The sequence below is a fragment of the Lampetra planeri genome, chromosome 16 (assembly GCF_965212315.1).
Source record: "Lampetra planeri chromosome 16, kcLamPlan1.2.h2, whole genome shotgun sequence".
Classification (NCBI taxonomy): Eukaryota; Metazoa; Chordata; class Hyperoartia; order Petromyzontiformes; family Petromyzontidae; genus Lampetra; species Lampetra planeri.
Genome location: NC_136122.1, coordinates 944,210 through 966,917, shown reverse-complemented (window position 1 = coordinate 966,917; position 22,708 = coordinate 944,210). Strand labels below are relative to the sequence as shown.

General features: G+C 42.0%; 1 protein-coding gene across 1 annotated transcript; it reads right to left on the bottom strand.

Annotated features, from left to right (window-relative positions):
* Positions 1-246: 246 nt before the first annotated feature.
* Positions 247-22,544, bottom strand: LOC144722901 (receptor expression-enhancing protein 5-like). Its single transcript, XM_078601306.1, has 5 exons — positions 22,346-22,544; positions 6,301-6,394; positions 4,458-4,596; positions 3,599-3,767; positions 247-1,487 (listed from the first exon to the last, which is right to left on the bottom strand). Exons 1-5 carry the CDS (start codon positions 22,458-22,460, stop codon positions 1,429-1,431), a joined length of 576 nt encoding a protein of 191 aa, XP_078457432.1. The 5' UTR covers positions 22,461-22,544; the 3' UTR covers positions 247-1,428.
* Between the last annotated feature and the right edge of the window lie 164 nt (positions 22,545-22,708).

Here is a 22,708-nt window from a genome sequence, read left to right as displayed (position 1 = left end):
CTGAGGACGGCTGCTTGCGTTGTGGCCGAAACGTCGTGAGAATTATTTTATTGTTTTATTTTTATTATTTTATTACTTCCCTTCTACGTGACTTTACCGAAAGAACCAAGAAGATGAATCCCTGCAGTCACGAAAACTTTAAATCGAAATTCAGTGATTACATATGCAATGTCCACTGTAATAGCAACTTAAAATATATATATACACTTACATAGATTAAAATACACGTGACAACACTTCAAAACATCTGGTTCACATGCTTTATTTTACATATGAAAACTTACCACAAATGAAATCTAGAACATAAATTCACTCCCAACTACATTGGTAACATTTTAATTATGCAACATGGCAACCAATTCTACCCATACTTCACGTTCAAAACAAGCGCCAGATGCTTAATACCTGTAGGTAGGTTCACACAAGCAAACAAAAGCTTAAACATGAAATAAAACATATGCATAACATGCACTAAGGATTGTCGTTCTATAATTATTACTTGAGAATATGGATGTTTTCCTTAAGCCATCTTTGCTATTGTTGTTTCTGTACCAGACTTACAATTGCATGTTTCCCGAAACATTTTCCCACCATCCCCTGCAAAAAAACTCAACATCTTAAAAACAAAACTGCAAGCTACTTTTATTATTTCAAGAAGTCAAAAAGTTTTTTACTGAATTCTAAATTCCCAACTTAGCTTCCAAACTTCAAACCAAAACACACACCACACTACGTAATAAAGCTTACGTTTCTGCATGTGCAAGTGTTGGCCAGTGCAGCCTGCTTGCAAAGTGCATTGTTTACACTAATCATAAACTATCTCATCTATGCAACAAGTTAAAACGAAGGACTTCTTACCAGACTACACACTTACTGTGTCCTCTAATATTAAAGAGCCTTTTGTAATATTTCCGTGCTTTTTCATAGCACAAAGAAAACCCATCCCACAATAACTGCACAATGAGCCAGACTCCTCGAAATACAGTTACAGCATGTGGCGTTTACACCTCCAATGGTTATCACATGCTTACTGTGAGCTCTGTAATGGTCCTGCTTCTGGAAAAAAAGTGCAGTATGCTCTACAGAAAAAAATATTATTTTAACATTCGTTTAGTTTAATAAATGTAATGGCTTGTGATGTCTACCTATGAGAATATCCCTTTTAATGCCTTGGAACTTGTAAATTAATTGTGTGGCTTTGGTTTAGGATCAGGCGCACTGCTAACATGGGGCTCCTAGATTCACTCTTTACTTAAAGGTTGAGATACAAGCACAGCAGCAGCAGCATGACAAGGAAATGCATATTAAGTTCAACCTGAAGAGAGTTGTCTTAGTGGCATGCAGCGAGAGACAGGTGTAAAAGGTATGAGGGGGTGCACTGAGTAAGCAGGACAGCGAGCCAGGCCACAGTGAGCCACAGAGGGGCGCTCACGAGTCCTTTTCGCCCTTGAGCACATGGGCTGCTATGTTGGTAGCAGCCTTGGTAGCTGAAAAACACACAAACATCCCTCTAACTTCACAACATCTACCACCTTTGTAACTAGAATAACTTTAGAGACTACTTCTTGTGTAGTTTTTTTAACAAAATAAAATATGCTAAACCGTTTAATTAAACACTTTCATTATATTTGGCAAATATTGCTTCACATCCAAATCACAATTTAAAAAAATGGATATTGGTGAAGTCTTGACATCCATGCCACAGCAGCATTGACTTGGACAGGTGGAGTGACATGTTAATTAACTGCACTGTAGGTTAATTAATTTGCTTTCCAATGTGGTCTTCGCAGAATTAAATTCCAGTCATGGTCATTGGTTCTCCGAAATATCAAACGATTGAATATTTACTAACAAAATGGAGACAATGGAATTAGAGGCCTGGATGTGTCCATGCTAATGCTTCAATGCCTTCAAGATCCAGCCAGGTCTATGGGAATTTAAATACTGTTCCAGTCATTGTTCCATAAGGGATTTGTAAAATAATTATGGAAGAATTATACCGTCATTTTAATCCATTGCTTTAACCAGCTGCAAGAAAGATAGCTTATGCATTATGTAAACAAAATATTTGCATTGGTTGAAGTTGAAAATGGCACATTACAATACTAAGATGCATTTAAAATGAATTTAAGCAAGCTACGCTTCAATAAATATTGTACGACCAAAGCTGAACATACAATAGACTTTAATGTATGCTTGTTTTACTTTAAAATTGGACTGCAATTCTAGTGCATCTTCCTCAGTATCCATCAGCTGTGCCAATATTTCACGATAAACATGTATTTGTTTTGCACATAGTTATTAACACAAAACAAATTCACGGTTCCAGCAAAGTCAAGGTCAGAGAATACAAAAAGTAAACAATGTAAATAAATTCTGAGCTGGGCCAATTCTTTATGTTTAAAATAAATGCAATAAACAAACGACTTCAGTATTAGCCTATCAAAAAATGAATGTGATGACAGAATGACTTAAGATTTTAAAACATGCTATCTTCAACTTGATTAAAAAAAGATATGAATATAAATATAGTGGAAGTGTTATACAGAATGAAGGGAAAGTAAAAATATTAGTGGTGACAAAGTCAAGCGTTGCGAACATATGCATTACTTCTAAGCCTTCATATCAACTGGGGGAAACATTCTGAGAACAGACACACTTTGGAAAGAGTACTCGTACATTTACTGTGTCTTTAGTGTACCAGCGCAAATGTGACATTAAAAAAAATAGTTTTTTAAATCAAATTCACACAAGTGACTTTTTAGCGTGTGTCATAGGGGTTCGCAACTCCCAAAGTTAAACCACGGAGAAGAAATGTGGATTGTTGGAAGGTTACACCAGGCAGTTAGAAATGTCAAAAAGCCTGCAAGTGGTCTAGTAATTAGATGTAGTGTGCACAGTCTGCACTCTGCAAAGGCATTTAAATACAGACTTCAGCTAATGCAAGAACTTCACTTTGACCAAGTTTGCTATACTTATTAGGGGACAAGTCTAAAGTAGATTTACAGGATTTAAATACGTACAATTTTGCAATGTGTTCCTCAGTATTCTTATCAGGAATGTCTGGAAAATTCTCACTCTCTCAAAATTGTAAGTGCACTGGAGGTTGCTGTCATACGATCAACTAAGATTTAATCAGGGTTTGAGACTCTCATGAGACAGCTGAGAGGCATTACAAGGATGACCCATAGGTGTTACCACACAGCTGTTTATCAGAATTGAGGTCACCACGAATGATGGGCATTTGAAATTCTCATAATATAATGCCAAAACAATGATGACTCATACTGATCACCTTCCTCAACCACCACTCAACCTCTTCACAACACTCATAACCCACTGTGTAAACCCTAAGAGGCAGAACACAACCTCTATCAGAAGTCCTTTGGAATGCAGATGTGCATTTGGATTTATCAAATGTAAACAATGAGGACCTGGCTTGTGCACAATACTCATTTCCAGGTAGTGAAAACGGTCAGGGAAAGTTTCACAGCCAAGAAGCACCAAGATTTTTAAGTTAACTTCTGTCTGGCAATATAGCCCCGTAAAGCCCTCACTGCTCACGCCACGTGCACCCGCTGTAGGGGGAAGAGGTTACCATCCTTCGTGATGGCGTCGGCCGCCTCCTTGGCCTTCTTGCCCAGGTTGTTGGCAATGTCGTCCAGCTTGCCCTCATGCTTCAGAAACCATGGGCGGATGAGGAGCGTGTAGATTTTCTGCGCGCCATTATACTTGACGGGTGCCATGCACCACACAAGGAACACGCACTGAGGGGGAAGGAGGCGAGCTCATTCAGACCACTTATCACAGCTCTAACACAGGATGACAAGGATGTCACTGCCTCACTACAATTACATGTGTAATGACGACTAGACACACTTATCTTGAGATGGCACTTTATTGAAGGCGGAGATCCCACTGCAACAGTCCCGAGTCTCCCACGCATCTCCCTTATATATCAACACGAGGCCACGCCCCCCTTCTCGATCATTCTCGCTGACTCTGGACGCTTCCTTTACTGGCAGACTCTACCGTCCTCTTCCGTCACCTGACCATGCTCCCTTTTCGAACATTCCCATAGCCACCAGTCCCTTCGCACTCACAACTGATACCCCCCCTGTCATTACCTCCCGTGGCCAATAGTGCATCCGTACTGTAAGCCTATTTCCCTGTCATTACCTCCTGTGGCCACTAGTGCATTCATACTGTCGGCTGACCTCGCTGTCATTAACTCCTGCGGCCATTATTCCCTCACACTGCATGCAAGCTCTATTGTCATTACACATGTAGCCCGGCAAATGTGCGAAACATTTGTAAGAAGTATACCTTTGATCATAAAAGCATTAATTTCTGTCCAGATAGGGCAGGCCCTAATAAGGACGTTTGGCTGTTGGGAAAATCGTATATTTTTCCTATGACAACTTTGAAAAAGTGGTGAAAACTGCCACAGGACATACCTTTATGAAGTAGTAGAAGGGAACCCAGTAGAGGAAGATGTCAGAGAAGAATTCCACCACACAGAAGAAGCCGTACACCACCCAGTAGATGAGCCACTGTGTGTCGTCATCCTTGTTCAGACTCTCAATGGCTTTGATTCTGGCATCACATCAACGTCACAAAAATGGCACCAAATATTCGTTAATGCTAATAAAGCGTTTGAAACAGCTGTTATGCACTGTTTTTTATGTTTGAATTGAGCGGCCCAAGTAATGAACATGGCAGTTTTACACTTGTGAAAGTTTTGCTGGTGGTATCTTTCCTCAAAAGCCACTATTCATTATTAAAACAAGGTGCACTTCCACACCACATAATCGGTAGCATGCACATCCGTTCTACCATGGCTTCATGACGTCATGGTGTGATTCCCCACGGGGGCAATGAATCACAAAGATCTCCCATATAGCCTTAACTGACTGTTGGGACCAGTACTATGAAGCGGGCACCTATGAAGGCCGGAACGGCATATGAGAGGGCGAGAGGCCAGCACCACGCCTGACTGTCTTTGTCTCCCCAGTGGCGATGTTTTTACACACCGCACCAAGTACTCATTTGAGGCTGAGTCGACCTTGGGGAGGCTCAGGACTGGGTGAAATAATCGAACTTGGGACGCTGGGTGTGTAGCGCAGTGTGCTAACTGCTACACTACCACTCTGACATAATCAGTCAAGTGTATTCATGAGTAGCTCTGCCTCTGAGGAGTCACTCTACTTAAAAATAGAACCATGTTTCAATAGTTCCAGTTCATAATGCCAATTTGATATATCAATTCATGCCAACATAATTAATAGTGGCCATATGTAACTAAATGTCCACTTCCTTAGGACTCTGACACTGTGAGCCACAAACATGTCAATATAAATGGAAAAAATGTATTTGCCCAAACTGTTTGGATAAACTGTTTGACAAAAAATCATAAATATGGTTAGACAAACCATTCAAGTATTTGAGAAAAGTGATATACTAGTCATTTGCCCATGACATCAGATCCAGATTATTCTTTGTGATGTGTGGTTCTGCTTTTAAAGAGGGCACCAGAGAGGCGTAAACAGCACGTGACGGTGGTGGAAGGATGGTCAGGATGGACAAAAATATTGTCAGCTTTTCTGTGCACAGTTTGTGACTGGATTGAAAAATCCCATGCAATTATGAATGCCCACGCATGATTGGCTACATAACTGTGCAATATACACAATCCATACATTTAGCCAAAGTGATATTAGTTTAGATTTACATTTTTTTTATGCACGTTATGTCATAATCATAACAAACCATTTGCTCATTATACACATTCAACAGTTCATGTCAGGTATGCATAAACAATAAGGTAGGGAGATATAGCAAAAGGGTTTACCCTTTCTGGTAATAAAACAGGTTTCAAAATGTTAAAACACCAAACAGAATCCTTATTCAAGGAATCCTGTCTGCATTAACCACCCGTACTTGTGGTGAACATGCAAACAAAAAACATTCTCTGATAATAATAATATATGCATTGTCTTTGAAACGGATTGGTCCACATCTTGACACCTGTTTTATTGCCAGAAAGGCTAAAACCTATTGTTATATTTTAATACTTGGAAAGAAAGGTCCCATAAGGTAGGGAGAGGGACTATGCAATCCCCCCAACCCCAAGATTTGATGTATTGTCACAATTAATTGCTATATGATTCAATAATCAATTGTTTTTAAGCACTGCGATGAATGATCGCATATTCTGAGCTTAATAATCGATAAAAAATTACATCTGTCATTCTATCACCAATAAAAAGCGATACTTGAAGAGTTCATAGATGTACTCACGAATCATATGCAGGGTAGAGGAAGCCAATGAAGTTGCAAAGCAGGGAAGCTCCATAGCCAACGATCAGGTAAATGCCGATAAATACTGACAGCCCTGCCAAAACCACACAGCACACACAGTATTTGAGGTGTTCCTCAACAATGTAACTCACTGCAAAATTAAGGGCCGATTCCCATTCTGGGATCGCAATGTCACCCTCCTAAAATCTCACTCAGATCCAGAATAACGCTGGCGAATGGAACAATGCAGACGTCCAGAATATACACCTCATTTGAGACCCAAACATCACACTGGTGTATCATTAACTGCATCAGAACATAAACATCAACAGGCCATTGCACACCTCCTTCATAAATAGAAAATAAAGACAGGCCACAGTGCGACTATGGTCACGCAATAAAACTATGGACATATAATAAACCACTGTGATCTGTGCTCATTCAATGAAGGAATAGCAAAACTACAAATCTCCTGAAGACCTCTTGTGGCTAGCAGACTTCCGACATTGGTATTTGGTTCATTAACATATTGCCATACGCACGAATAGCGTTTATAGTGCGAGTTAATCACACTAACACTACCATGCAATTTCTTTATTTAAAATGTGTCAAGTTGAGGTCGTGTTTCCATGTTGTGTTACAAATTGCGGTCATTTATACACTTTCCACTTTTTGTGATCTCCCCCAACTGCTGACAGTGACCCACCAGCTGATCTGCTTCCTTCCTCCTCCCCTCTTCCCTTCCATTTTCCCTTGCAGAATCATGTCCATCAAATCTCCAGGTGATACGTGGACATGGATATGTCCCACATATGCCACCGTGCTTCTCATCAGTTTGATCGGTGAGATTAAGCGAGTAGAGTATTGTAGAGATTTCCTGTTGTCCACAGTTTGGTGGACCATGCTAATCTTGAATTTCTGGTTAAAACAAAACTTCCTTTAGGGCCCCTCGTACTAAAATAACGATATAAAATAATTAAATGCACAAATGGAGTCGTACAATAACAGCTGCACTCACTGTACAGCACACGCTGTGGTTACAGTCAGCCCCGAAGGTCTCGGCTTCAATGCCCTTGAATAGAATTGTAACGCTGATGAATGTTTCACAAGTTACGTACACCCGAACATTACAATTCCATTCACCCAACGATTTCAAACACAAAAGCCCCACTGTCATACATACATGCTCCAACCCACAAAGTAGCATATCTCAATGGTGTTTGTTTGCCCAAGGCAGCCTTTGGCGAAACAGAAATTCAAACCACACAGTGAACATCTCTGGGCAGTCTTTGAAACCTCACAACATGGCCGACTCAAACCAAGACCACCCATCCTGGGCATTTATTCTCGTTATCTAAAAACAGCCGGATCTAAATGCAGAGCAGTGCGTCTTATTTTAAACTGGTCACTCGCATCTTCCACTCGGGTTTATGAATCACCACCAACTGCCACCCATCCAGTGAGTGTGCATTCAAACGGTGCGCGCACATTTTTGCCAGTTAACATATGGACGAGATTTATGAATGTCTCTTTATATGACCAAGTCGAATTGAGCGATTGAAAACCAAAGTGCTCGTGTGGCCAATGTATAGAAACTTACATTCATAATTACGTTGGAGCTTAACTCTCACTATCCGCAGCCCAACTGCAATGCGATCCATCTAATACAGTACAGTAGGATGTTAACAATGGATTATAATTTTTGTTTTAAGTTGTCGCGTACACAGGATCAGCGCTCATGCACCCACATGTTGGTGTCTGAGTGGTGTTTGTTAGCGACCACACGTGTTCATGTATTTTCGTGCGTGTTTATGTGTATGTTGAGTACTGTACACTACACTAGTGCTGTGGGTACAGTGGTGGTGTGCAGTACAGTAGTGTGCGGTGAATAGTGTAGTATGTGGTGTAATGAAGTGTATATAGTATAGTACTGATACGAGTGTGTGGTGTAGTATAGTGCGAGGGTGAACACGGTGAGGTTGGCCTGTGTGTGAGTAGGGCTGAGTAGGGGGTGAGCGTGGTGAGGCTGGAGTGTGAATAGGGGTGAGTGTGGTGAGGGTGAAGTGAATAGGAAGTTTCGAGGTATGTCTGTCTTTCTGTGTACATGAATGGACTCATGTGTGCGAGGGGCTGTCAACTCCTCCACCATGCAATTACCAAATGCCACGATGGAACCAGCCAACAAGGCTTGTAGGCGTTACTGACATCTTCTGGTCAAACCCCACTGTATTTCCATTTTTAAAAGTACTTATTACCATCCTTAAGGGAAAAAATGGTCTGATCTCTGACCCCCAGGAACAGTTTTGCAGGTTTACTGAGCAATTCTGAGGTTTTGGAGGTGAAACCCCTCGGCACAAACAACATCACAGGGCATGGTGGGGTTGACCTTGCTGGGACCTCAGTGCCTCCTATATTAGACGTCGTACTCGCTCGCTGAGTGGTTCACTGATGTGCTAAGTGCGATCCAGAGCCGAAGACCAAGGAAGCGCCAGGCAAAGACGAGACCTCAAACGAACTGCTGAGGATGGCGTTAGTGTGAAGACTGTGCTACGCGATGTGATTACAACTGTCTGTTCCACAGGATGGGTTCAACACGATCAAAAGGATGCTCTGATGGTCCCCATTTGTTTACACCCTTTTACAGTATTTAACTCACTGTCTGTTTTTTTCTTCTTCTTGGTTCTTTCGGTAAAGTCACGTAGAAGGGAAGTAATAAAATAATAAAAATAAAACATAATAAAATAAAATAATTCTCACGACGTTTCGGCTACAACGCAAGCAGCCGTCTTCAGGTGAAGAATGAGACACTACCAAGCTAGGAGCTTATATATAAGCTGGGTTGGAGGTGGAAGAGCGCCTTAACAAAAAGAATGTGCATATGAAGAGGAATTTAGCATATTCATGGGAAATGCGTAGGTGGGCGGGGGGGTTTCAAAGTCATATTATGCCCATGCATTATGCAGGATCAGCAGCACCAAGGGGGGGTGCAGGGAGTAGCATTAACAAAGGAAAGGAATGTTAATGATATGTAGCTGCAGTTACTAAACAACCACGTAGAAAACTAAAGTATAAACTACATAAAAAACTAAAGTATAAACTGCATAGCACCATCAGTATACTTACTATACTCTACAATAAGCTGAGTAACTAACAGCAAGTAATACATTACAATTCTACGTCGTAAAAATTATATAATATGCTTCCATCTAAACTATATTCTCTTACATCACACGAGCATATACCGTACTATATACTGCCATAGATAAACCCAACATTAAATTATATACTGTATTGCTATAAACCACCCTATACCTTATACATTTTAATATAACACTATGTATTATTCTACCCACCCTAATGTGTATCGAAATGGTTTATTACGTCCTTCCAATGATTGCTAAGCCAGAATCAATTAGCCACTCTGTCTACAGGAAAGCCACCCATACGGATGCTTACCTAAAACCGGATTCCCACCACCATCCATCCCAGAAGAATTCCCTCATCAAGACTCTATATCATAGAGCCCAATGCATCTCCGACCATGAACACATTTCCAGTGAACTCAAACACGTACGCCAAGCTCTTAAGGCTAATGGTTACTCCGACTACACAATCCGCAAAGCCATCACTCCAACCATCAAGAAGGATCCTGTTGAGGAGCCTTTCAAGACCATCACCTTACCCTACATTGCTGGGGTCACAAAAAAGATCTCCAAAATCCTGATTAAACACAAGATCCAGGTCCGATTCAACACAGTACATAAAATCCGTGATCAGGTACCGTCTGTAAAAGATGTGGTTCCAGACATACAGTACCCTGGCGTCTACAAACTAAGTTGCCTCTGTGGTAGCAGTTACATTGGGGAAACCAAACGACATGTCTCGGACCGCATCCGTGAACATAAAGCTGACCTGAAACACGGTAGGACAAACACCTCAGCCGTGGCAGATCACTGTTACAACTCAGTGGGCTCACATGACATTGACTTCTCCAAGACAGAGGTACTCTGCAAGCCATCTGGCTATCATGAGAGATTCGTTCATGAGGCGATCCACATATACAAACACAGAGACAATTTTAACCGAGAAGATGGATTCTGGCTTAGCAATCATTGGAAGGACGTAATAAACCATTTCGATACACATTATGGTGGGTAGAATAATACATAGTGTTATATTAAAATGTATAAGGTATAGGGTGGTTTATAGCAATACAGTATATAATTTAATGTTGGGTTTATCTATGGCAGTATATAGTACGGTATATGCTCGTGTGATGTAAGAGAATATAGTTTAGATGGAAGCATATTATATCATTTTTACGACGTAGAATTGTAATGTATTACTTGCTGTTAGTAACTCAGCTTATTGTAGAGTATAGTAAGTATACTGATGGTGCTATGCAGTTTATACTTTAGTTTTCTATGTAGTTTATACTTTAGTTTTCTACGTGGTTGTTTAGTAACTGCAGCTACATATCATTAACATTCATTTCCTTTGTTAATGCTACTCCCTGCACCCCCCCTTGGTGCTGCTGATCCTGCATAATGCATGGGCATAATATGACTTTGAAACCCCCCCGCCCACCTCCTACGCATGTCCCATGAATATGCTAAATTCCTCTTCATATGCACATTCTTTTTGTTAAGGCGCTCTTCCACCTCCAACCCAGCTTATATATAAGCTCCTAGCTTGGTAGTGTCTCATTCTTCACCTGAAGACGGCTGCTTGCGTTGTAGCCGAAACGTTGTGAGAATTATTTTATTTTATTATGTTTTATTTTTATTATTTTATTACTTCCCTTCTACGTGACTTTACCGAAAGAACCAAGAAGATGAATCCCTGCAGTCACAGAAGCTTTAAATCGAAATTCACTGTCTGTTGTTGTTGTCGTATCCTCAAATCTTGTAACTAAATTTTAACCCACTTCCCAATGTGGTATCGACTGCAAACTTGGTATACTTATGTCATACTGATGACAATACTATATTCTATCTCTAAAAAATGTAAAAATATTTAAAACCATTTTTTATTTTATGTTTTGCCTTGGCTCTAATTGTCCACGCTCAACTCACGTTTGGCTGTAAATCACCACGGTCCCTTAAGTTATGGCAAGCCTCGAGGCCACTTCCTGGAATAGTGGAGTTCTGCCCTTACCAATACGATACAATTCATTAAAGCGTGTTTATAAAAAAGTATTTTTAAATATTACTTATTAAAAAGGGGGACGACACTGATTGCAACACTACCGGGGCATCTCCCTCCTCAGTGTGCTGGGAAAGATCCTGGCATGGATTATTCAATATCACCTTGCAAGTCATATCCGGATGAGAAGCTTAAGGAGCCACAACCTGGTCATTTCTGTGTTCATCTGCTACAACAAATGGACCTGCATCTCTGCTTTATTGAACTATTGGAGGGCAGTAGTCCTCCAACAATAGTGGAGGGAAAAGGAGTAACGTTCATAACAATGACCAGAGCGCCGGGTGGCTAAAATGCAGTAGGTTGGCAAAGTGGGGTAAGTAGATGGTGCATCTGCCAGTCATCTTGGTCGACTAATCCATAGTATATCTCGGTCTGTCCCGTGATCTTCTGCCGGCGAGCCTTAGAAACTTTACGTAGCCTCAATGTATATCTAGCCTGGTATAAGCACCGTGATGACATCATTGCTGATTAGTGGCGAACACCGGTTGCTGTTATTGTGGTGGCACTGTGGATCATTGTGCACTACACTACAAAAGTAGCATCATAAGTAAAATTCCTGGCCACAGCCAACATCAATGGTAACTGATATTGAAACTGGTCTTTGGCCTCCATTGGGTTGACTTAATTGAATACCTGGCACTGTGTGTACATATCATTGCCCTGGAGCAGTGGTTCTTAACCTGGGTTCGATCGAACCCCAGGGGTTCCGTGAGTCAGTCTCAGGGGTTCGGCGGAGGTTAAGACACACACCCGGCTCATATGATTCGTGATGACACGTCCGGCTTGGCCATCATTGGCTGCAAGTGATCACACTACATCGCTTGGCCTATCTGTGCTGCAGGGAATTTGGTGCGCTCGGTAGTCGACTTGTGACTGTCGTGATGGTACGTCGTGTGATTTCTTTCTTAATATTTTAATCCCTTCATACTATGTCGAGCAAAAAAAGAAAGTGGTCGGACGAATATGTACAATATGGATTCACATGTATAACGGAACGTGATGGGAGTCAGCGTCCTAACTGCATGATTTGCAATGCCAAGTTGAGCAATTCTAGTCTAGCACCAGCAAAACTAAGGGAACACTTCCTTATGCTGCATGGAGATGGGGAATACAAGAACACAACGCTCGCTGAATTCAAGGTGAAGAGAGCCAGATTCGATGAAAAGGCTACTCTGCCTGTTCTCGGCTTTGTACCCATCAACAAACCGATCCTCACAGCATCGTACGAAGTTGCTTACCTGATCGCTAAGCAGGGCAAACCACACACCATTGGTGAAACACTCATAAAACCAGCTGTGTTGAAGATGGCGAATATCATGCTAGGAAAAGCGGCTGAAGTTAAGTTATCCCAAATTCCTCTTTCAAATGACACCATCAGCGACAGAATAGAGGACATGAGCAAAGACATCTTGGCTCAAGTAGTTGCAGATCTGATTTCAAGCCCAGCAAAATTCAGCCTGCAACTCGACGAGACCACAGACGTTTCCAATCTAAGCCAGCTTGCTGTATTCGTGCACTGTGTGAAAGACGACGTGATAAAGGAAGATTTTTTTTATTTTGTAAGCCTCTTACAACAACTAAGGCAGCCGATGTGAAGAAACTTGTGGATGACTTCTTCAAAGACAACAATTTTTCGTGGGATATGGTTTCTGCAGTTTGTTTGGACGGAGCTCCAGTCATGCTGGGAAGAAAGTCTGGTTTTGGTGTGCTAGTGAAAGCCGATGCACCACACATCATTGTTACGCATTGTATTCTGCACAGGCATGCGTTGACAACAAAAACCTTGCCTCCAAAACTGACAAATATAAAAAATTGTAGTGGAATGCGTGAACTATGTGCGAAATAGTGCTCTGAAGCACCGCATCTTCAGTGAGCTGTGTAAAGAACTGGGCTCTGAATTCGAGGTACTTCTGTACCATTCTAACGTTCGGTGGTTATCCCGGGGACAGGTGCTGAATCGTGTTTTTGCCATGCATGTGGAATTAGCCCTGTTTTTGCAAGAGCACCAACATTGTCATGCAGATTGCTTCAAAAATTCTGAGTTCATTCTCATTTTAGCGTACATGGCTGATATCTTCGCAGCTCTCAATCATCTCAATCAGCAGATGCAGGGCGGTGGAGTCAACATCATTGAAGCAGAATAAAACCTGAAGGCTTTTCAAAAAAAGCTACCGTTATGGAAACGACGAACAGAGAACGATAACTTCGCAAACTTTCCCCTGCTGGGCGACTATGTAAGTAAGATCGAAGATGTATCTGGAATCGGAGACATTTCTGTACCCGCGGAACTGAAGCAAGCAATTGCCACGCACTTAGATGAGCTTGCAAAGTCTCTCGACGGATACTTCCCTACAAGAGAGTCATATCCAGCATGGGTGAGACAGCTGTTCACGTTTAGTGTTGAGACAGCAGATGTCAATGATGAATACCTCGACGAAATCATTGAAATTCAGCAGAGCCAGGTTCAACAGCAACTCTTCAGAACAACAACGCTCTCAACGTTTTGGTGTCAACAAATGGTAATGTACCCTGTTATTACTAAGAAAGCCCTGGAGATTTTCATACCGTTTGTTACAACATATCTTTGCGAGCAATCCTTTTCGAGGATGCTGGACATAAAAACGAAGAAAAGGAACAGACTTTGTTGCGAAAATGACATGAGAGTGGCACTTGCCAAGGTGAAGCCGCGCATTTCTGAATTGGTCTCTGAAAGGCAACAGCAGAAGTCACACTGATTTGCAGTAAGTATTCATTATTTTGTTTTTGTGTGAAAATCATGTTTTGCTGGTTTTGTTCTTTGAACACAGTGATGTTGATGCACGGTTCATTTTGTGCATCAGTAAAACATATACCTATGTTTTGAATTTGAAAAAATCATATTTTATTTTTCAAATGAAGAAGGGTTCGGTGAATGCGCATATGAAACAGGTGGGGTTCAGTACCTCCAACAAGGTTAAGAACCACTGCCCTGGAGACAAACGTCGAGAGGCGTTGTGCTGCTGAACCACTTTCTTGTGGAATGCGCTGGCCTTAATCGGTGCTTGTTAACAGCACTTTCCCTAACAGTTTGTAACAAGGCTAGCCACAGGGACTGTTGTCATATTGTATTTGCATGAAGCAAATATGTGTTTATTTGTGAGAAGATGTGTTCGTGAGCGTATGCAAGCCTGCATCTGCGTTGAGTAAATTATTGTCCTTGATGAGTCCACACATCTTAACGTAATTTATATAGCGCCTTAACCAAGGTGCTTTACATAGTATTAAGAATGGTACGTACACATGTAATGGCAGAGATGAGGTGAATGAAATAGATGAGAGGAAGCAATGGGCGAATCTGTAATGCGTTAATTCGGTGAAAGCGAAATTGATTAAAGTAAATGATGAATGGATTGAATGAATGGGAAATGAGTGATAGCCATATAATGCGAATATGAAGAGGAAACAACTGTGGTGGTTTTGAGGGGGAGATTAAGGGGTCGTGGGGTGAGCGATGGAACAATAAGTGATCTTTTAGTGAGGAGGAAAAAACTAGTGAGTGAAGGTGACTGCTTAATGTGGAGGGGAAGTGTGTTCCAGTGAAGGGGGGCGATAATACAGAAAGAGTGAAAGCGTGGATTGAGCACAAGGAGAACAGAGAGAGAGAGCAAAGATTGAGAACGTAGAGGGCCAGAAGGCGACACATATACAAGAATGGCAAGATATGGTGGGGTAAGACAACTAAGGGATTTGTAGACGTGTATGACACCCTGCACTTGAGCCGCCCTCCATTCTCCCACCATCTCTGCCCGTGCTGCTCACCCCACCCACGCATGAGACAGGCTGGCCCGTACGGCCATGGTACTGTTGTTATAGGTAGGCACGTTGTTGCGGTCTGGAGCATTGCAGCACACTTGGTGTGTATGTTCTGTTAATGACAGCACAAACCCCCTTATGCATTTCAAAAACGCACTTATGAAATACAGTATTGTATTTGAAAATAAGTTACAAAACAGCAATACCACCAAACTGTAAATAATCATCAGTTAACGCAGTCATCATACATCTGAGGTCGGTTGGTAAGATACAAAAATGAGCCAAGGGGTTTGCTGTATCACGGAAAGTTTGGGCAACAACACAGGCAAGAAGTAAGATTGACACAAGGACCCTTTGTTTATCTTATCCATCCAAAGCAACAAAGCATTCAAACAGATTAAAGTAGCAAACAGCAACACAAAGGCGAATGTCCAAATGCATTTGTTTTTGCTTCACAAAAGTGAGGCGATTTGCAAAACAGATAGATGTGTTTTAGTCACCTCGGCAAAAAATGGGCTCAGACTGAATTAACATAACTTAAAGAAACCACTGTATGGGATGGTGACGCTAACATACCCACTCAAATAAAAACAGTTTGACGGGGCATTACTGTATATGTAACATTATTCATCAGCAAACTAACAGGAGATGTAATAAAGAATGAATCCTGAATATTCATTGGCTTTGGCCTATTTCTGAATAAATTATTAAGGTCGTAAATATTATGTGTTTGCACAGAATTCCTTTTTATATATTTTATTCTAAAATGTGTTTGTGGAAATAGTGATGAAACTTTCCTCGCTATGGAAACACGTGAGCTACGCCACGCAAAATGCGGTTTTTCACCCAAGTTCCTGTCACACGGCGGAAGGGAAGACAAACTAAAACACACTTTATCGCTAAAGGTTGTACATTCCCGCAAGAACACGATTCACACTTGCAGCAAGGTGTGGTGAGGTGGGTGCTGCGGAGGTATGGAGGGACGTGCCTCACCAGCCACCACTGTGCCAAATTTTGGTGAAAATGTTGTCTGAAACATTCCTTGCTCAATCACCTGGAATCTACCCTTAAAATGCACTGCTTGATTGCACACGCCTAAATGTGCCCCGTCGCAATACTCACGCACTAGCTCAAGTGGGTGTTCGTGTCACGGATCAGAGCCTGCGTGGTGCCTCCCTTTTTGAGAGTGGGTTTGCCACATCCATGGGTTGTGTCTTTTTTTAACCCAACGCATACCACCAAACCCGACGTTACCTAAGGAAACAGACTGCCCATTTTGCCCCACAAAAGATACAACAAATTGTCAAGCAAATCAAGTGCATATTACTTACCAAAGTTATTGTCATATATATGTACAGCCCCGATAACTTTCTGAAAACACATAAGTACATTTGTAGTGGGTTCCCACGGAGACCGGAGACGTAGCTTTTGGAGGCAACACGTTAAATTCAATAACGTTACAATAACGTTACCGGCCTCTAACACAAGGGGTGACGGCCCCTTTACCCACTACCTGGGGCTTACGTGCCCTATCACTGGGACCACGGGCTCAGTCCTCCGGCTAAGGGTGACCTAGGGGAGGCTACGCTGACCCGAACCCGCCAGGGTACGGGTCTCAACCACTGGCCTGCGCTCGGGCCCGGCCCTTAAAAGGACGTCGGTTCCCGGGAGTCACCAGTGTCCTAGCCTAGCTGGTCTTCAGTCTTCGTCTTCAGAGCACTGCCTCGAGCCGTCCTGAGGTCCGTCTTTTATATCCACCTCGGGGACTCCCCGCCCCCGGTACCGCCCCCTTTCTGGAACCTTCCAAGGGGCTCTGGAATAACCCCCCAACCCCTCACCTGGGGTCGGGGGAACTCGGCATCTCGAAGGTCAAGCCCTCTCTCTCTAGCTCTGGATGGCACCCCCTACAGACCCGTGCCCGCAACTACAGGTAAGTGTACATAGGGTGGCGTGTGCTATGTATTTCCGACGCTACACATTTATAAACGAGCAACTCTTATAACCCAGGTTATCCCGAGTAAGCTATATGAAATTACGTATGCATTTTTTGCATTGATACATAAGGGATTATAATGAAGTGGGCAAAAGTAAAATGACTAACGCCGTAATCGTTGACACAAAAGTTGGAAAAACGATACTTTAATTATAATAAATATTGCACAAGAGCCACAGCTTCTGCTGCCTGTTGGGTGGTATCACCAGGGGTACTTTAACACGAATACAATCTGAAATGAGCACGATAAATAACTTTCGTTTAAAAACATAAGCAGCACACCGAGTGCTGCAAGCTGTATCTTCCCAAATACATAACCTTCGAATATTACATATCAGCGGCAATCAAACTGCTTGCTCAGAAATTATTCTAATCTTCCATCTAGGTGAATATAAATTATTTTGTTGGGTCTTTCGGTAAAGCCACGTAAATAGAAAATATATAATAAAAATAATAACAAAAAACATTTTTTTCCTACCTCAGCAGCTCTCACCTGATGACGATTGCTTGTGTTGCGATCGAATCGTCGTCAGATAGTTATTATTTTTTATATTTTTTATATCTATGTGGCTTTACCAAAAGACCCAAAGAATATGAATTCCTGCAGTCACGAAAGCTTTAAGTCAATATTTATAAATTAGTTGTCTATGACTTCTTAAAATATAGCACTTAAATATAAACCACGTATAGATTTGATGTTCCATTCCATAAAACACGTTCCTTAAGAATTCACTGCATCCATTTCGTGGCCTCCAGAGGGAATTGCTAATGTCAAGAAATAATATTTCCGTGAATGCTGGCAACGGTGACCAACAACACGCATCATCCATGATGCCCTCCCCCTCCTCCCTCGAGCAATTGAGGATTGAGAATGAATAATTAAAATTGCAGGGAACGTTGAAGCTTCTAGTAAATGCAAGACCATGTAAACCCATGACATATAGCATATGCAAATTGTAAAACATCGCATTTCCCATCATCTCTTAAATTAAACGTATTTCACAGCAGGAAATGTGGTTTGTACACCGTACAAAACTAGGTTATGATCTAGCACAGATGTCTTTCAGATGAAACATCGCTTCTGCCTGAAACCATGCGTCAATGCATGCTCCACCCTTCACACGCACTCTGTTCTCGAAATAGCCTCTATTAACTGCATTTGATAACGCAGCCCACAGCTGGAGAAACAGATTTAACTACGTGCCCACAATAGAACCAACAGCATTCAGATACTCTAACACAGTGCACCAGGTTCATCATCTGTGCTGTGTTGCATGTATCTCTAAAAATACTAAACCAGAAAGCTGACTGGAAGACAGATTACAAACATATATTTGACATTTACTTCATCATCCATGTTTTTAAGTTACTCAATTGGTACCTGTATAACTACAGTACAACACCTCGTGGTTAATGAAAGTAAATGCGCAGCGTACAGACCACGAATGTAATTAATAAGAAATCAAATTTTGGGACCACAGTAATTCATGTGCTGGTGAAAAGACAGCTGCTTACAATATTTGACCACACCACTACTTTTTCTCCTGATATGACATTTTCTTTTGAAAATAAAAGATTTCTGCCATCATATTACTCAGTTTTGTTGAATATTAATACAAATAATAACAACACCCCATATTTACGAAGCAAACACTACAAGATTTAACACGATCAAAACAATACTGGGATCACAACATTGCTATCAACAATGTCTACTGTCACTAAACCACGACTCCACAAAACTTTCCCACAATCACCACACCACCACCAAGTTTTCAATCAACACACAGCACTAATGCCTCTACTGAATCACACACAAACAGTACCTGTCAAACGATGACCGCGGTTTATGCCTCTGCAAACGCAAACAGAACCACGTCATCGCTGCCTCCCTTTCTCAACATCCAACCTCCAACACTAGACCCCTCAACTCCCAACCCTCGACCACTGCATCACTCTCAACCATGACAAAACTTGACCCACCCATTGGACTATGCTTTGGAAGGCACTGTTGGTAGATGGTAATGGCATTCATGGGTGTGAGAGGGGAATGAGGTGGCCTGCATAGGTAGCAAGTAGGTGGCTGACTTGTGTTGATGATTTAATTGTAATAAAGATTCATGCTGATGATCAATTCGATCTGCTTTACATGTATTGGGTTTTTTTCCCATGCAATGCACCCTAGATGTTTTCCTATATACAAATAAAGTTTATTTTAAAAAAATGAAATATCCCATGCTAAACTATTGTGAATAGATCTTGAGGCTAATTTGAAATGTTTGGTGGGAGATAGAATATATAAATAAGCAACGTTTGTAATATGTTCTTTATTATATTAATATTGCAGGACTCAAGCCGTGTCACCATACTAACATTACGATCACATTTAATCACCATTATTAACAAAGAACCCTTACAAAAACTAGGAAATATCACCTTACTACCTGACTACCAACTACTTCCAGTCTGCAGAACCACCATACACTGCACTAACACACCATCTACTAAACTCCAGTGTGTAATTTCCTAAATAATCATGACTTTTTATTGAGCAATGAACCACACCCGACTGTGGTCACATCAGCATCCCTGCCGAAGCACGGGTGATTTGAGTCATTGCTTACGATTGGTCACAGATCAGCTTGATCCCATGCCGCAGTTATAAAAGTGATACGACCAACAAGTAAAGCTGGGTGATAAGGACTCATGTGCTGCATGGACGAGCAGGATATCAACAATGGTTACAGCACAAACACAATTAACTCACTGATAGCAAATGCTGTGTTTCTATGGCAAGAAATGGACTGCATACAACCTCAACAATACACTGTAGCACATTTGTGAGCACTGTAATGGCACATCTACCACATTAATCTTGCACCTAAAAAACAAAAATTATTGTAAATGCCTAAATCTATCGGTCATATATTTTTAATAACCTGAGGCAGTTAAACAAAAACGCAACTTCTCATAGGTTGTTGATAAACTGTGGTACACTGTACACATGCAGGCCAGCTGCCGTAATTTAATATTGGAAACTTGACCTATTCTAAGCTGGAAACGTTTTAGAGGCATGTTCCAACAACACCCTGTTGCCACGAACTTACTCTACAATATTCCACAAAAATATCAACCACCGACATCCACACCATCATCTTAAACATCACTGCCGCCACATTAAGCATCCGCACCACCTTCACCACCACTTCTAACACCAGTGAAATAGATTCACAATGAGAATAAGTAAAACCGATGAAAAAAAACACCCATCAATACAATGTTTGCCTTTTGACGAAATTTTCCATGATCGTTTTATCAGAATGTCACGAGAAAGAGCATCGAGTTTGAACTCTTGCACAGCGGTGTATCACTGTGTTAGAGCGTATCAATTTAATCTTTGAGAATGTTGCCCAAAAAGGTTGAACCCAACTCCCAATGATGCAAAAGAGACATCATATAACTGCTTCTGAAATGTTTTCAAGTGCCCTCCGCACGAGGGGCTGCACATTCCCACCACACCCTGCTACTGAATGTTCGTCGCATGATCATGAAACTAACATTTTTTATTATACAGTACGTTGAGCCCTATGAAGTGCAAACTCAAATTTAATGTGGTGTGGTAGAATAGAAATGGGCACTGAACGGGTATCAGCGTCAATGTCACAATACAAATAATCCAGTTGGTAATCACACGGAGCAGAATGCCTCATGTGACAGAGAAACAGCTTTACCCTTTACACAGTAAATAAGTGACATTTGAGGCGACGTCCAATCTTCATAGCACAAAGAGAGTCCAGAGGTAGTTATTGACGAATGCGTTGAGTTGTATTATGGAGGGCGCTGCAGTGGCTAGGAGATGTTAACTCCCTCGCCTGCTATGCAGGAGGTCGTGGGTTCGATCCCGACCCTGACGGCTGCTGCTGCTGTATATTTGCAGTCTGCGGTGTCTCTCTCCCCGTGGTCGTGTGGATTTTTCTCTGCGTCCTCCGTTTTTTACCTCCGCATTTGGAAACATGCATTTAAGATTATTTGACTGCTAGAAATTTCCACATAAGCCACTTTTTGTTGAGCTATCATTTGCGATAGCCAAGTCGCTTCTGACTCAAGAGCTATACTGTATGGCCCAGTGGGCCTTGGTAATATATAATCGTAAAATGTGTGCATGTGCACCACCACCAAATAATTTCTAGACACTCTAGGAGGCGCGCTATCACACACACTGCTAAATTTGTCGCGTGGCAGTCGATTTTCCATTTTGAGAGCTGGAATTTAGCCACATTGCAACAACAACCCAACTTCCTAGGATGCGTTTTGCTCCTCACTCGTGACAGGGATGAGAACATCAACTCGCTGCTGGGATTCGAACCCAGGACATACGTGTGATGGGGGCCAACTCATTGTGTTGATCTCTGCGCCACGTCACTAGCGCCGCCTTAAACACAACACAGCAACATCATCATCACAGTCTCATCATACAGTCAGTCACCTTAACACCCATCAACTGCTGGGGTTGCCACGATTTTCATTTTTACAACACAAAAATTTACGTTGATAATTGTTGCGATATCTTGTTTCTTATGCGTAGTATTACAAATATATGTTGTTGTGCTTTGTTATAATTTTAGTATGAATTGAGATGACATTCTGAAACTGCAGTTCACGCAACGCACGAGCCTGCCATGATGAGTCCTCAATCACCGACATCACAAGCTGCTGTCACCGAGTGGCACGATCAACAAAGTGCACAGTGCTGTGTATAACAATGATGTCATCTCACCGCTGGATCGTTAGTGAGTGGAAAAACAAATAGTTTTACGAAATGGGCAAATGCTATTTTCGTACAACCTAGTTATTACATTAATTTAATATATACCATTGGAAAAAATAACCACCATAATCAGATGACTACATTTAGCAAAACGGTCGATACGCAAATCGAGGAGCCTATGTGGTTAAGAGATATCGCAAACATACTCCTCCTGCTTCAACATTACAAAGCACAGCAACATCACCCATCGTCATCATCGCCGCCGGCGCGGCTTCTCAAGCTCGTACCCAGCGCCAGAATGCTCTTGCTGACTCCCGTCTTCTTCTCCACGAGATCCAGCGCCTCCGTGAACACGTTCTTCTCTTTCACGAAGTTGTCAAACATCTCCTTCAGCTGCGCCATGATTGCCTCCCTTTAGCGATGCGCAGTCCGCGCTCTCTGATCTCTCCTCGATCTCTCCGCCTCCCGTCGCTTCTCCCGAGCTCCACCCCGTACCCCTGAGCCCCGCCCCTTGGCCCCATTTCCCCCAAGCCCCTCCCCTTAACCCCACCCCTCCACCACCAGCCCCGCCTCCCGTGCACCCCAAACCCCTCCCCCTGCCTACGCCCCTCCACCACGAGCCCCCACCCTTCATTTCCTCAAGCCCCTCC